Below are 14,335 nucleotides of genomic sequence, written 5' to 3'. Positions count from 1 at the left end.
AACCAGGAATCATCTCTTTTTTCAGTGTGACTTCGCCAATGAAATTTGGCGGTTCTTCACCAACAAGATGGGTCTTCAAGCTCCATCTCAGTTCATACATTGCCTTCAATGGGTGCATACTGTATCCTCGAATCCAAATTTGGTTACAATTCTCAAGTTAGCTTTCCAAGCCTCGATCTATATGATTTGGAAAGAACGCAATCAGCGCATCCATTCCTCCAGTTCAAAAACCGCCTCTGTTATCATCAGGGAGATCAAGACGATCATTCGATCTCGTCTCCTACCGCTCTCATCCGCTCCTTACTCACAATCTCCGGGTCAAACCTTGCTCATCACCTGGTTCAGTCTGTTTTTGTAATATTTATTTTCGCAGGTCGCTATCTTTTTTGTTGTTACGACCCTGCTCGGGATTACAATCCCTCGGTTAGGTAAGTGTCACGGTAAGCTAACTTTCAATCCACCTTAACTAGGTTGTTCTGGGCCTGTGGCCGTCATGGGCTTTTTGCCTTGTAAAACTTTTTAAAACTTTTTAATGATGAAGTATGTTAAAAAAAAAAAAAAAAAAAAAAAAAAAAAAAAAAAAAAAGTCAAAAGTAGTTTGATAGATAAACTCAAATCTCATGCAGTAATAAATGTGTACCAGCTAACACTTCTAGTCTACCACTGTATGTAATTTATAAATGTAAAATATGAAGTAGATGAGAAACGGAGTAAAGAGCACATGGGAGAGAAATGTGGCCAAACGTTATGTATGGCTGATGGTCATATTAAGTTAAAAATATTTGTGTTGTGGCATGATCAAAATTAAAAACTAATAACCACCCAAAAAAATTTAAAATTCGGACATAACGTGAGAAACTCCATGCAGTCTTTGATAAATCGATATATTTTGATGTCAACTCTCTAGTGCGCATCGGGGAACGTGATAGATTTTTATAAGTATAGTCTACTGACGTTAGTCCAAACTTTATATAACTTTTATTAGTATATATATAGTCTAGTGACTTTAGTCCAAACTTATCAATTCATCACTACCTTTTCTTTTTCTCTAAATTTATTTATCATCACTACCTTCATCTTCTCTGTTCATCCTCTAAAACTTCATTAAGCGTAGCAGGTAGATTTTAATTTATTCTCTCAGACTCTCAGTTAGGTTTTACATTTCAAATAATGCATATTTGGAATCGAAGAGATATGTGATCGGTGTATATATATGCACGCATCATAATTAATACATATTATTAAATATTTTGACATAAGTATCTTAATTTTCTGTGCAAGTAGGAATGGGAATTATGAGCAAAAAGTTTGACGTTCGACGCGCCCATAGTTGGATGATAAGGGAAGCCAAAGAAGATTCCCGAAGAAGAGCAATAGGGCAGAACGAAGAAGAACGAAGAAACAATAGAGAACAAGAACAACAACAAGAAATAGAAGAACAAGAAGAACAAAAAGCAGGAGAACAAGAAGAAGCAGAAAAACAAGAAGAAGAAGAAGAAGAAGAAGAAAAAGAAAAGGACCACATCATTGTCACATCCAGGGGTTCATTTTCAGAGCCAAATCAGTCGACGATATCCAAACAAGAAGCATACGAAGAAGAAGAAGAAGAGCAACAACAACAAGCAAAAGAAGCATCAAAACTTGAAAAACAAGAAGAAGAGCAACACCAACAAGCAAAAGAAGCAGCAGAACTTGCAAAACAAGAAGAAGAAGAAAAGGACCACATCATTGTCACATCTAGGGGTTCATTTTCAGAGCCAAATCAGTTGACCATATCCCAAAACAGAGATGAATCTAAAATAATGAATCGTGGGATTCTATGTGCACTAAGAGCAGGTGACCAAGAATCCTTCATTAAAAGGATCTCAAATGATGAAATGGTCATTCCACAACTCGTAGACAAACAAGGAAACTCGCCACTTCCTCTTGCTTCCTCGTTGGGTCATTACCATATAGTGGAGCATATAGTTCGTCGGTTTGGGTATCTTTCTAAACACGAAAACTCAATGCGTGAGACCCCTCTTCATGTTGCAGCCAGATCAGGTAATCTCAGTATTGTTAAGTCTCTAGTCAACTCAACAGATTGCTCTGTACTCTCAGCTAAAAGCAAGATCGGAGACACTGCTCTACACGCTGCGTTGAAAGGAAAACATGAAGATGTGGCTTTCTACCTAGTAGGTATGAAGCATGATGTATCATTTAATGAGAACGATGATGAAGTCTCTCCTTTATATCTAGCTGTAGAAGCTGGATACTACAAGATCGTGCGTAAAATGCTTGAATGTTCTTGTTGCCCGTCTAAACTAGCTTCCATGTCTAGTGGAAAATCTGTTGTACACGCAGCAATGAGGGCCAAGAGCAAAGGTTTGTTCCTAAGCTTAAATCAAATTGTATGCACTTTGTAGCTTCATGTTCACGTTTCTTACCTTGTGATAGTGTTTTCTTGGTGATGATTGCTTTCTTTTTGCAGATATACTTGGTATTGTTCTTAGTCAAGATTCAGGGCTTGTGAAATCACGCTGCAAAGAAGGAAAGACATGTCTTTCACTTGGAGCATCTATAGGATTTTATAAAGGAGTTTGCTATATACTAAAGGAATTCGACAAACCAACTTCACACCTTTGTTATCTCACTGATGATGATGGCTTCACTCCAATTCATATGGCGGCAAAGGAAGGACAGGCCAAAATCTTAGAGGAGTTGCTTAAACATTGTCCTGACTCAATAGAGTTGCTTAACAATAAATGTCAAAATATTCTCCATGTTGCTGCGGAAAGTGGTAAGTCGAAAATTGTCAAGTATATCCTAGGACTTGATAACCAGAAAAGACTGGTGAATGAACAAGATGCTAATGGAAACACACCGTTACATCTAGCCACAAAGAATTGGCACCCAAATGTTGTGAGTATGCTTACTTGGAACACTGAAGTTAACCTCAAAGCACTGAACAATGGTGGCTTCACAGCTCTAGACATCGCTGAAAAGAAGTTCAACAATGACTACATACTTCGCAGGGTATGTCACATCTCTTATATGCATCATCCTTTCTATTTCCTATTGTAATGTATATACTATATATATAACGTCTTTTAATTTGTTGACTTTCAGAGATTGACTTGGATGGCTTTGATATCTGCTGGTGCACCAAATGGTCCAAAACTGATTCCCTTGAAAATGTCGAAAAACAAAAAATCTGAGTGGGGATACACAGATAAATTCAAGGATCGTATCAATACTCTTATGGTTACTGCGACTCTTGTAGCTACTGTGACATTCGCAGCAGGTTTCACATTACCTGGAGGTTACATCAGTTCTGCTCCAGATTTAGGCATGGCTGTTTTGGTCAAGAGAACAGCATTCAAGGTTTTTCTGTTGTGCGACAGCATTGCAATGCTTAGTTCCATGGTAACTATAATGGCTCTCATTTGGGCACAGCTCGGCGATGTGGTTCTCATAGAAAAAGCTTTCCTAGTAGCCTTGCCGCTTCTTGCAACAGCTCTTGTGTCAATGACGGTTGCATTTATGGCAGGAGTTTCTCTCGTAGTAAGTCATATTCCTTGGCTTGCCTATTTCATATTGACCTTAACTTCAGTCTTCCTCTTGGCCCTGCTCCTGCTCATCGTTCCTTATGTTTACTCATATCCTAGCCAAGGCTTTCTTCGGTACATCTTTTACTTTCCCTTCATCCTAATGATTTACGCTGTTAGTGACAAAGAAGACAGCAGCAACAATAACGACTAGAAGAAATGCTCTGTTCAGCAATTCTTTTGTGTCATGGCAACTGTTTTTGATAAAATAAGAGATGTTAAGAGTCTGGTTAGAGCAGAGATATGTAGTTGACTCTGCGTTGGAGTCAACGACCTAATTCTGTTATTTAATTGCTTTCTTGGCAAGCTAAAACGTTAGTGTTGATTGGTACGCACATTCAGACATTTTCTTACTTTTTGTGATTAAGTCAATGACTTGATCGGATCAAACAGTTTTGTTGCTACCTAAATTTTCTTAACAAAAGTTCAGAACTTCAGCTTGATCTTCCTCATCCTTCATCTACTAGATTTGAAGGCGTCTGAGGTAATCCTAGTTTAATTTATAATTATTAATTTCGGATTGCTATATTGAAATATTGAGAATTTATGATCTATTTCTATTATCTCATCTGGTTTCAAAAACATGTTCTTGTCAATTCCTATCATCATGTCTCGTATTATTTCCCACAGAGATTTAATGAGCTTGGATATGGCCTCGGGGTCTGCTGGTTCACCAATTGGTTCACAACCAACTGTATTGAGTGATTCACAGCGCCGCAGAAGATCTAAGCAACAAGCTAGAATCATTGGTCTTATGTTGTTTACAACAATAGTAACAGTTGTGACATTTGTTATGGGTTTCACATGTACAAAGATTTACATGAATTCTGCTCCAGATTTAGGCATCACAGGCTTGGTCAAGAAAGCAGTATTCATTGTCTTCTTGTTGTGCAATAGCATTCCAATGATCTCGTCTGTCATAGCTACAATGACTCTCATATGGCCACAGCATATGGTTCATAATCCTCTGATACAAAAAGCAATGATACGAGCCATGGCACTTGTACAACTTGCTTTTTTGTCAATGTTTGGTTGCATTTATGGTTGGAGTTTTTCTTGTGTTGATCCTTCTTCCATATCTTTAGCTCCAAAAGCACATACTGCAAAAGTGACGTGTGGTCATGATACTTTTCCATAACACAATAAAAAGCTCATTATGATTTGATGAGATCGTATAATTTAAACTTTTGTACATCTGTTTCTTGATTGCTTCTCTCTGCAAATTTTCTATTCACAATGATTGATCAGATCTTTTATATTTTAGTTTATTGTGGTCTTATGTTGCTGATTTTGCTCTAATCATGTTTTTAAGGATTAAATTGTAACAAAAGTAAAACTTTTGGGGTCAATTCACAATTTCCAAAAGTTTCTAAAAGTCGCCGCCGTCACTACGCACCATCATCAAAGGCGATACCTTTCTTCGCTTGCGAAAGTAACGAGAGACTCGGCAAATATCGAATCTTTGTACAATGGAGAAAGGGGTAGTGATGGAGCTGATTAGAGGGTCTACCAATTGGGCCAAAGTTGTGGAAGATATCGTGAAGCTTGAGAAGAAAACGTTCCCTAAACACGAATCTCTCGCTCAAACTTTCGACGGAGAGCTGCGCAAGAGAAACGCCGGTTTGCTATACGTCGACGTCGACGGAGAAACAATGGGTTATGCTATGTATTCTTGGCCGTCTTCGCTTTGCGCTTCCATCACCAAGCTCGCAGGTATTAGTATACAAAAGGTCCACCAAGTGTTCGATGAAATTACGCAGTGAGAAAAACGTTCATGATTAATTCACAAGCTTTAGGTAGAAACTAGGGAAGAAGGAGTGTAATTACTTAGCCAAACTTTTACTGAAACCTTTTTTAAAACCGTTATGATATATTAGCCGCACTAGCTAATAAGGAACCAATGATTCTAGTAAATTCGAGAGCTATCAATATAAGCTCTTACAAGAGTTTAGGATTAAGTGTAGCTTTGTTTTTGAATGCTTAAAGATGAATGAAAATATTAACATAGGTGTTTCTTATCAGACAAGTTAAGAGCTTAATCATCAGGAAGAATGTATCTCAAGTGTACTTTTACTTTCTTATGTTGTTTTGGATCATGTAGTGAAGGAGAATTGCAGGAGACAAGGTCATGGAGAAGCATTGTTGAGAGCAGCTATCGACAAGTGCAGAAGCAGAAAGGTGCAACGGGTTTCACTTCATGTCGACCCCACGAGAAGTGCTGCGGTGAATCTGTACAAAAAACTTGGGTTCCAAGTAGACTGTCTAGTGAAAAGTTATTACTCCGCTGATAGAGATGCTTACAGAATGTACCTAGATTTTGATGACTCTGTTTAGCCTAGAGAAGGTTCATTGGAATTATAAATGTTTTTTTTTTCCAGTTCGTGGCTGGTGAATGATACGCCTTGTACACACTCGTTGAGTAGTCTCTCTACATCAACATGTCTACCGGGTTTTTTAATATATTATCTTGAAACCATTAACTTCTTACTTGTAATTATTTTCTCTCAGATTTTGTAAATTAACCCCTCTTTTTTTTCATTATTAATTTAGTCTAAAAGGTTGCAAACTTAATTTGAAGTGTCAGTGTAGTTACATTTGGCCGGAACGTTGATAAATTTATTTATTACTTCATATAATATTAAATTAATAATTTTGTAATCTGATTAGTAATTAAATTTCACTTCAACTTAAAGTTTTAACAACTCTGTTTTCATGGATAATTTTAAATATTAAATATTACCAACCAAAACATAAAATAAAAAAATCGCTAGTATGTTAGTATAATTTTATCATATATGTCTAAATTAATCTCATGATAAGTGTTGATTTAAATTGAGGAAACAACAAAATGTATTAATACAAATTAGTCAATTAAAAAAAGAGGTTGGCATCATCGTCTTGCCTTCCGGCGTTGACACTGGCGATAACACTATCACCTAACATCTTGCCTTTCGACGTTGGCATGGATTGTGAATGGATCTCATCAATCGTGAGATCGGATTTTTTAAAGAAGGTTGAAGAAAGTTAAGAAATAATTGAGATTTTTTTAGAAAACACAATATATTAAATTAGTCAAACTATTACATTCTTCAAAGTTCAAACATTACAATTTCATAATCTAAATACCTAAACATTACAAAACATTACAAATTAGTGTTTTGGAGGTATTGACTAATTTGTATTAATATATCATTTTATCATATATGCTTAATTAATCTCATGATAAGTGTTGATTTAAATTGAGGAAACAACAAAATGTATCAATACAAATTAGTCAATTAACTCCAAAACACTAATTTGATATGATTTAAAAAAACACACTTTTTATGTTTGTTATAAAAAATATCTACATACAACATATAATTTTGTATATGATAACATCTTGTGCAAAATTTTAACACAAAATCTTTTGAATATGTCATATTAGTTCAAGATATGACATATTAATACAAAATCTTTTAACTATTAATTTTAATATTAGTTCAAGATATTTGAAATTGCTATACTGATGTAGAGTCCTATGATATGATGAAAATATGAACAAAGCTCAATTTAGAATTAGAGGATATTATAGCGAGAGATTTGAAATTAGATAAAATAAATCTCTTGCGAAGAAGTTGGCATAATTTAGAGTGAACTAAGGAAATTACAGTTGGGAGATTCAGTTAAAAATGACAAGAGATTAAAAGAAGAAAAATATATGAGATGAAAAACAGTTTTTTTTTCTCTTGATCACCAAAACCACAATAATAACATAACTAAATCCAAACCCCTTTCATTATGGGAAGATCGTACTTTTCAAACTCTTTCATGCTTAATAATTGACTGTGTGATTATGCTTAACATCACTTTGGAATTCTGATATAGCAAGCCATATTAATAGTGAATGATTTGGTCAATCATATGATGCCTTGAAGTTGTAGTGTGTAAATTAATTTTGAAGTTATAGTGTGTAAATTTAGTTGCTTAATTAAATAAAATATTGAGTTTAATTTCAAAACGCGGGGATAGCTCAGTTGGGAGAGCGTCAGACTGAAGATCTGAAGGTCGCGTGTTCGATCCACGCTCACCGCATTGTTTTTCTTTTTTTCCGAAATATTGACACGCCGCCGTATTGAGAAAGATTAAGAAACAACAGAAATTAGCAACCGACGTCGTATTAAGAAATATATAGAAACGAGACAAACTACGTCGGATTGTATGTAAAACCCTATGATATTCACCGACATCATTCTCGCCGGTGATTTTTAAACGTTTTGTTAATCCAATCATCGGAAAACTTCGAAGATGTCTCTCATTTCCTGCTGGGAATACGAACGATTCATGTCCCTGACGACCTATCTTCCGGCTATGTGCCGAAGGGCTACTGTGTTAAGGTTTTACTACACGGTAATTTCCACTGAGTTCTTGCATGATCAAAGCCTAAAACTATGGAGCAATTTACGAATCTTCAGTGTAATTGTAAGTGTCTCAGATTCAAGTTCAACAATTTACTATACTAAAACTTCACTCGAATATATTGTCTGATATAATAATAATTATGGTACATGTCACAAAACGGATTTATAATCTAATTGAAGTCGCATATCAATTAATTAACCTTCAATTCAAGAAGCCAAACCAACAAGCTTCTCGCTAACCTCCCACAGCTTTTTCGCCTTCTCTGCATCACTTGCTTCTTTAGAAAGCTGATTCTCAAACGAGGACGAGTTATTGTTCCAGCTCCAGTACACACCTGACTTTCCAAGACTAGGGTCGCTCACAACCTAACCACAAACCCCACACAACCTCAGTATCCAATCAAGAGTCTGTTTATAAAATACTTATTAGAGAGGGGGTTTGCAAATGAAAACTCTGACCTGTGCTAATCTTTTCCCAGCTTCTTCTTCAGATACATAACCTTTGGTGATATACTTCTGAAAAGGTGGAAAAAGAAGCCGAAACAGCGGTATGTGTTCTCTGAACAACCCGGTTGTAGCGATGCAGCCAGGGTAAAGAGAAGCAAAGGTGACTCCGGTTTCCTCGTGGTAACGTCTGTGAAGCTCCTGCATTGTCAGCATATTGCAGACTTTGCTGTCTTTGTAAGCCTTGGCTCCATCATACTCTCCTCCATCTATCATTGAACTGTTTTGTCCATCCAATCCCGATGCTAAGCCTCTTAAGTCGCCAAGGTTTGCCTTTGGTGGCACATTCCCAGCCAACGTGTTTGTGTTTCCTACAAGAACATAGATAAGAAGAACATTCATTTGTCTGAAAAGAGAATGGACTCTCATCTTATTGTCTATTGTTTACCTGTTATAGATCCTACGATGATCATACGTTTCGATGGATAATCCGATTTTTTCAGGTCTTCAAGAAGCAATCTTGAGAGAAGAAAGTGTCCCAGATGGTTGGTTCCAACGCTAAGCTCAAACCCTTCAGCTGTAAAAGAAGGTTCTTTAGCAGTCGGTTGGTAAACCGCGGCATTGCAGACAAGAACATCGAGTTGCTGTTCTGTTCTCCTGAAATTATCAACGAACTGCTTCACGCTTTCGAGCGAAGCAAGATCAAGATGCATCACTGTGTAATCTTCCTTAGACATTCCTACAGACTTGGCTGCTTTCTCGGCCTTGAGAAAGTTCCTGCAAGCCATGATCACATGCCACTTCCCTGTGTCTGCTAAAGCCTTTGCCGTGGCTAAACCTAAACCAGAAGAAGCTCCGGTGATCACTGCAGTGCCTTTTCTCTCAGTCTTCTTTTGCTCCGGGGATGCCTCGCTCGCCGGCGGCGTTGCTGTAACCGTCTGTGCGCGAACACCGGTGGAGAATCGCGGCTTTTGTCTCCTCTGTTCCTGCAACGAAACAGAGTAAAAAATACCTCAGGACATTTTCAATATCTTTTTTTGAGAATTTAACATTGATTGGGTGAATGATTTTACCTTGATGGTTAAGAGGGTGGAGATTTTGTCGGCTCTATAATGGTTTGATAATGAAGAACCAGTTAAAGTCGTCTCCTTTAGAGAAGCATTGAATTTGCTCTGCAGAATCACCATTGGCATACTGAGCTAAATTCTCAATTTTTCTCGAAGTATTATATAAAGACAGATGAATTAGTAATTATGAGACCCATACCTCTTTTTGGATTGAAATGGTTGAAGGAAGAAGAGAACAAGCAGCTTGAAGAGCCATTGTTGTACGGAACTGAAGGTAGTGTCACAGTGTGTATTCGAGTTTCGCCGATTTGAGGAGCGACAAAAGATAAGGTAGTATTGGGTTAGTGACACCTGTCTTTCCAGGCTCAAAGCTCTTCCCCTCAACCAATCAGATTACTAGTTTCAGATTCTTCTTCTTCTATCTCTCGTTTATTGGGCCTTGAGATGGGCTTTGGTTTTATTATTTGTTAAATCTTAACTGATCTCATTGAACACTGTTGATATGTGGAGCTGTAATGAATCTGGGCCGTCCAAATGTGTCAAGTAGAATTTGGTGGAAGAGAGAAGAAGGCGGCAACTCAACGGTCAATGGAGAAATTGGAGAAAGAGAACCAAAACAAACCAAAAAAAAAAAAAACGAGAAAAAAAAGAAAAAACACTTTTGGATCACAGCTTTCTTCATCTTCTGTAATTTCTAACAGTTTGCAAAATTCCAATGAATATTTCCATTTTTGCCTCTATTTTATTTTACTTTCTCTTCTATTTTCTTTCTGTTTCCTCTTCCTCCTCCGTCTCCGTCACGGTTTCTAGACCATCTCCTCCTCCTCCATTGTCCCCTTCCTATGTCTATATAACAGGTAACTTTCTTTACCCCTCATCTTTCTAATCAATCATATCGATTTGCTAGTAAAATTTGATTTGATTTATATCATTGTTTGAAGGTAAATTGCATTGTAAAGTTACAAACTTTACATTAAAAAGTAATGAAAAAGAAAACTCCTTTAATTGCGCTATTATGTTAGATCTAGAAACACCTTTTGTATCAAATTATACCAAATTTTTGACTAAGTGAAAATGGAAATGATGATGAATTGTTGAATATTTTAAAGAATAGAGAACATCAGTTAATCTCATTTACCCTCTTTTCGATATTTTCATTTTTTATGGAGGCAAACAAAATTATAGTATATGACAACCCATAACTCTGTCTAGCTTAGCTAAACGTGTTAAAATAATTTAGGAAAAATATTTCTATTTTTTAAACAATAAGCTCTGACCTGTACGCAACCAAATTAAACACTAAAACTTATCTGTGATCAACTTATTATAGCTCTGTATAAATCTTCCTTCTCTTTCTTTTTGTCCAATTTATCTACAGAGAATTCTAAGCTTTTTTACCATCCAACTTGCATCATTTAGGTTTAACCCCAAAGCTATTTTGCAATCATAATAACTTTTGTTTTTTTTTCCCCAGCCTAATCTCTCTTTTGATGACAATGTAGGGTAATACCTAAGTTTTCTTCTTTACATGCAATTATATGCGGTTTTGCTTTTTTCGATAATCTTCCTTCTCTTAGTTTAAAAGATATCATTGGTTAATTTACTTTTCTATGAACATTTGTGTCCCTCTCATGAAGTCCAGGAAACGTAGGCAGTTCTTTCCTTCTTGTTCGTCTCATCACCAAGTAATCAACTCTCTTCGTTATGTTCTTCTTCTCCAAACTCATATCAAATTTGAATTATATCATCAAATTTGAGAGTAACCAACTTCAATCTCCGCATTTACATTGTTCTTGTGTGTCCCACCCGTTTCTTTAATCCTCAATGTATCGTAAATGAGTGTCATGCGCATTTTTCATTGTAACTTGCAAGTAATTAAGCTGACTCAAAATTTTCTGAGTTGAAAATCATATGCTTTGCTAATGTTAAACACACATATGTACCGTACGTGTGCAGGTAGAGGACGATGAAGCGTGGGAAAGGCGAGAAAAAGGCAACAAAGAGCCGAGATGGCAGTGGTCAAGTAGTTCCGCTCACGTAATAGCTCAATTGGCTAATTATTTGTTTTAGTGAGTATATATTGCTAGATATCACAGGGTATATTGATAACACATTCATATGTAAAAAAATATGCATGCATGTGATTAATTTATTAGGTGTATAATTTTTTAGATCTATCATCTCATATGTATATACATGCTTTATTAGTGAACCGGTGGTTGTAGCTACGGGTATGGTTGGAACTAGATCATGGATAGGAGGGCTCTTCACACGCTCCAATAGACGTCAAGACAAGTCATCAGTCGATTACACTTTGTCTCCTCTTCAGGTTAGGATAATCACAAGTATCATAAATATAAGACATTTGGAATATTTAATTTGTATAACATTTTTGGATTTGTAATCAATCGTACATAGGAGGAAAGACTTCAAAAGCTGCAAGACCGTATGGTTGTACCTTTCGACGAGACACGAATTGATCATCAGGTAGATGAATTTCCTTTATTATTAAGATGTTTATCAGTGAGTGAACAACATGCATTTATATTGTTTTGATTCTGTGCGGTTAATATATATATGGCAGGAATCACTAAAATCATTGTGGAATGTCGCGTATCCGAATGTTAGTCTCACGGGTTTAGTAACAGAACAATGGAAAGAAATGGGATGGCAAGGTCCCAATCCATCTACCGATTTCAGGTAAAATTGGATCTAAACTTAAGTTATTGCAAAGAAAAAGATGTATAAGCCATCTCAAGGGAAAACACTTAGCGGTGACTTGACTCCCTGTTTTGTTAACATTTTTGTTTGTAGGGGTTGCGGAATTATCGCCCTAGAGAATTTGCTATTTTCTGCAAGAACTTATCCGGTAAGATATTCATGAAAACATGCATGTTCATATACATAGTCTTTTTATAGTGTAATCATGTTCATATATATAGTTATGAAACATGTTCATATATATAGTTTTATTATAAGAACTTCTTTGCTCCACAAAATGTGTTTATACAACAACAAAAATGTGAAGGGTTGTTTCCGGAGGCTATTGTTCAAACAAAGAGGCGACCGGGCAAAGTGGGAGTACCCTTTTGCGGTGGCCGGAATCAACATCTCCTTCATGTTGATCCAAATGCTCGATTTACAAAATAATGGTAAGTTTCTTAATCTGTTACAATTTTATTCAGGTCATATTCCCTATTACGAAATGGATGAAATACAAATATAAGAGGATCGATGTTTTTGTATGATAACTCCGTCATTTCTAGACCAATTTCGTTTTCGAGTTTAAAAGCTTTAACTTTGTGTTTTGATTTTGTGCAGCAAAGCCGAAATGTCTTCCAGGGATGAATTTTCTCAAACTCTTAGAAGGTAAATAATTATATGTTCTTCTAAATTGAACCCCAAAAAAAAAAAAATGATTACTAAAAAGGTAATAGTGTATATGACGATCGCAAAAATAATCAAGAATCATATTCCAATAATTAACAGAAGACGAGAATGCATTCGATGTACTATACTGTATAGCTTTCGCGATGATGGATGCTCAATGGCTTGCAATGCACGCTTCTTACATGGAATTCAATGTATGCGCCTTCTCAATCAATCTATCTTCATTCTCCTTTTCGAATTGTTTTTTGGGAATTAGTTCTTAAGAATTGTATATGGTATGTATTTTTATCAGGAAGTATTACAGGCGACTCGGAATCAGCTAGAGAGAGAGCTTTCTTTGGATGATATTCATCGGATTCAAGATCTTCCTGCCTACAATCTTTTGTTCCAATAGTATTTTTTTCTTTCTTTTTTCTAGTTTGATTTGTTTATGTTGTACATTAATTGAAATTTATAAACGAAAATGAAAATGATAAACCAATGAAGCTCAAAAAGGTATAAAATGAATGATCATGAACATAACACATGTATGTAATAATAATGTTTGGTAACAGTGATGATGATGGTGTGGGAAATTATTAAGTGGAAGTGGAATCATTGACTTTTGTACTTTGAAAATCAACTGTTTTGTCTCTCTCTCGTAATATTATGAATTATGAATTATTTGTCGGTTCTATTTAATAATACTACTAAGTGTGAGTGGTTTATGGTTGTTTTTATATGAAAATGATATAAATTAATGTACACTTTTTCTTCTATTGTAATAAAGATCTTCAGACCAAAATAATTTATTTTATTGTCCTTGACGACATAAATTTAATTAAACTTGTTAATCATGACCATTCTTTTGAAAATTCGGTCTGTTTTATTACCTTTTTGTACATTATATAAATCTAAATAGTATAAGATAAGATTTCTTACGTGTGCTTTGGGTTGGAGGTCGTAAAAATTGGATATTTGATCTTATCCATTAATAATAACGAAAGAAAAGGGATCACTTTTTTTGAAAACCTAACGTGAAGGATAAGATGCCTCTTACCACCACATTTCCATGATTCCTATTCAAATTCGACTTATCTATATTTCTTCGATTTGTTGTTTCTTTTTTTGGTTTTCATTAGTAATTTCGATAAGATAATGTGACGAAAGCATTGGTCAGTCCAGCGATCTATTTTTTTGTCAGTAACTAAGATAAAAAGTTTGGCATATATGCCTAGAAAATTTGGTGGAGAAACCAAACAAAACATCAAAAACCTAATAAAGTCAAACTTCGAAATCATTTTTTTGTCCTCTCATATATTTGACATTTTTGTCATAAAAGGTCCCAACTTTGTTCATATCAACTTGCGCAAACCATGATTGATAAATAAAAGTCTCCCTGTAGATTTTATACCACTTCTCCAATATGTTAATTCAGGATTATTTAGGATCAATTTTAAAAAATAAA

At 35.6% G+C, this 14,335-nt stretch overlaps 4 protein-coding genes and 1 non-coding gene across 8 annotated transcripts; 4 read left to right on the top strand and 1 right to left on the bottom strand.

Moving 5' to 3' along the window:
- The first annotated feature begins 1,008 nt into the window (after positions 1-1,008).
- LOC104754486 (ankyrin repeat family protein) lies at positions 1,009-4,020 on the top strand. The gene is made up of 4 exons (XM_019238815.2): positions 1,009-1,117; positions 1,285-2,364; positions 2,471-3,015; positions 3,109-4,020. The coding sequence occupies exons 2-4, from the start codon at positions 1,287-1,289 to the stop codon at positions 3,739-3,741; spliced, it is 2,256 nt and encodes a 751-aa protein (XP_019094360.2). The 5' UTR covers positions 1,009-1,117; positions 1,285-1,286; the 3' UTR covers positions 3,742-4,020.
- On the top strand, positions 3,905-6,063 carry LOC104754487 (uncharacterized). Its single transcript, XM_010476693.3, has 3 exons — positions 3,905-4,071; positions 4,218-5,300; positions 5,689-6,063. The coding sequence occupies exons 2-3, from the start codon at positions 5,057-5,059 to the stop codon at positions 5,919-5,921; spliced, it is 477 nt and encodes a 158-aa protein (XP_010474995.1). The 5' UTR covers positions 3,905-4,071; positions 4,218-5,056; the 3' UTR covers positions 5,922-6,063.
- A 1,525-nt stretch (positions 6,064-7,588) lies between these two features.
- Positions 7,589-7,661, top strand: TRNAF-GAA (transfer RNA phenylalanine (anticodon GAA)). Its single transcript has one exon. It is a non-coding gene; the product is annotated as a tRNA-Phe (tRNA).
- Positions 7,662-8,062: 401 nt separating this feature from the next.
- LOC104754485 (protochlorophyllide reductase C, chloroplastic) lies at positions 8,063-10,166 on the bottom strand. Its single transcript, XM_010476691.3, has 5 exons — positions 9,698-10,166; positions 9,505-9,603; positions 8,880-9,417; positions 8,447-8,802; positions 8,063-8,353 (listed from the first exon to the last, which is right to left on the bottom strand). Exons 1-5 carry the CDS (start codon positions 9,752-9,754, stop codon positions 8,195-8,197), a joined length of 1,209 nt encoding a protein of 402 aa, XP_010474993.1. The 5' UTR covers positions 9,755-10,166; the 3' UTR covers positions 8,063-8,194.
- A 21-nt stretch (positions 10,167-10,187) lies between these two features.
- Positions 10,188-13,382, top strand: LOC104754484 (uncharacterized). Of its 4 annotated transcripts, none has more exons than XM_010476689.3 (10): positions 10,188-10,355; positions 11,455-11,535; positions 11,707-11,827; positions 11,917-11,985; positions 12,083-12,198; positions 12,313-12,367; positions 12,527-12,650; positions 12,820-12,867; positions 12,988-13,082; positions 13,181-13,382. In XM_010476689.3, exons 2-10 carry the CDS (start codon positions 11,465-11,467, stop codon positions 13,280-13,282), a joined length of 801 nt encoding a protein of 266 aa, XP_010474991.1. In that variant the 5' UTR covers positions 10,188-10,355; positions 11,455-11,464; the 3' UTR covers positions 13,283-13,382. The 4 variants fall into 4 exon arrangements, with proteins under 4 accessions (XP_010474991.1, XP_087352751.1, XP_010474985.1 ...); XM_087496625.1 differs by having other exon boundaries at positions 10,221-10,355; positions 11,455-11,567; XM_010476683.3 differs by lacking the exon at positions 10,188-10,355 and adding an exon at positions 10,860-11,183 and having other exon boundaries at positions 11,455-11,567.
- The last annotated feature ends 953 nt before the right edge of the window (positions 13,383-14,335 follow it).

This window comes from Camelina sativa, chromosome 17 (assembly GCF_030686135.1).
Source record: "Camelina sativa cultivar CO46 ecotype springtype chromosome 17, ASM3068613v1".
Lineage (NCBI taxonomy): Eukaryota > Viridiplantae > Streptophyta > Magnoliopsida > Brassicales > Brassicaceae > Camelina > Camelina sativa.
This window is presented reverse-complemented; position numbering and strand designations above follow the sequence as displayed.

Coding starts and splice junctions, on each gene's coding strand:
- LOC104754485 (XM_010476691.3), bottom strand. CDS start 9,754: ATGGCTCTTCAAGCTGCTTGTTCTCTTCTTCCTTCAACCATTTCAATC. Junction 9,418..9,504: donor CCACCCTCTTAACCATCAAG/GTAAAATCATTC, acceptor GTTTCGTTGCAG/GAACAGAGGAGACAAAAGCC. Junction 8,354..8,446: donor CTGGGAAAAGATTAGCACAG/GTCAGAGTTTTC, acceptor GTTTGTGGTTAG/GTTGTGAGCGACCCTAGTCT.
- LOC104754486 (XM_019238815.2), top strand. CDS start 1,287: ATGGGAATTATGAGCAAAAAGTTTGACGTTCGACGCGCCCATAGTTGG. Junction 2,365..2,470: donor AATGAGGGCCAAGAGCAAAG/GTTTGTTCCTAA, acceptor TTCTTTTTGCAG/ATATACTTGGTATTGTTCTT. Junction 3,016..3,108: donor ATGACTACATACTTCGCAGG/GTATGTCACATC, acceptor GTTGACTTTCAG/AGATTGACTTGGATGGCTTT.
- LOC104754484 (XM_010476683.3), top strand. CDS start 11,109: ATGAACATTTGTGTCCCTCTCATGAAGTCCAGGAAACGTAGGCAGTTC. Junction 11,184..11,454: donor CTTGTTCGTCTCATCACCAA/GTAATCAACTCT, acceptor GTACGTGTGCAG/GTAGAGGACGATGAAGCGTG. Junction 12,368..12,526: donor TTTCTGCAAGAACTTATCCG/GTAAGATATTCA, acceptor AAAAATGTGAAG/GGTTGTTTCCGGAGGCTATT.
- LOC104754487 (XM_010476693.3), top strand. CDS start 5,057: ATGGAGAAAGGGGTAGTGATGGAGCTGATTAGAGGGTCTACCAATTGG. Junction 5,301..5,688: donor TTCCATCACCAAGCTCGCAG/GTATTAGTATAC, acceptor TGGATCATGTAG/TGAAGGAGAATTGCAGGAGA.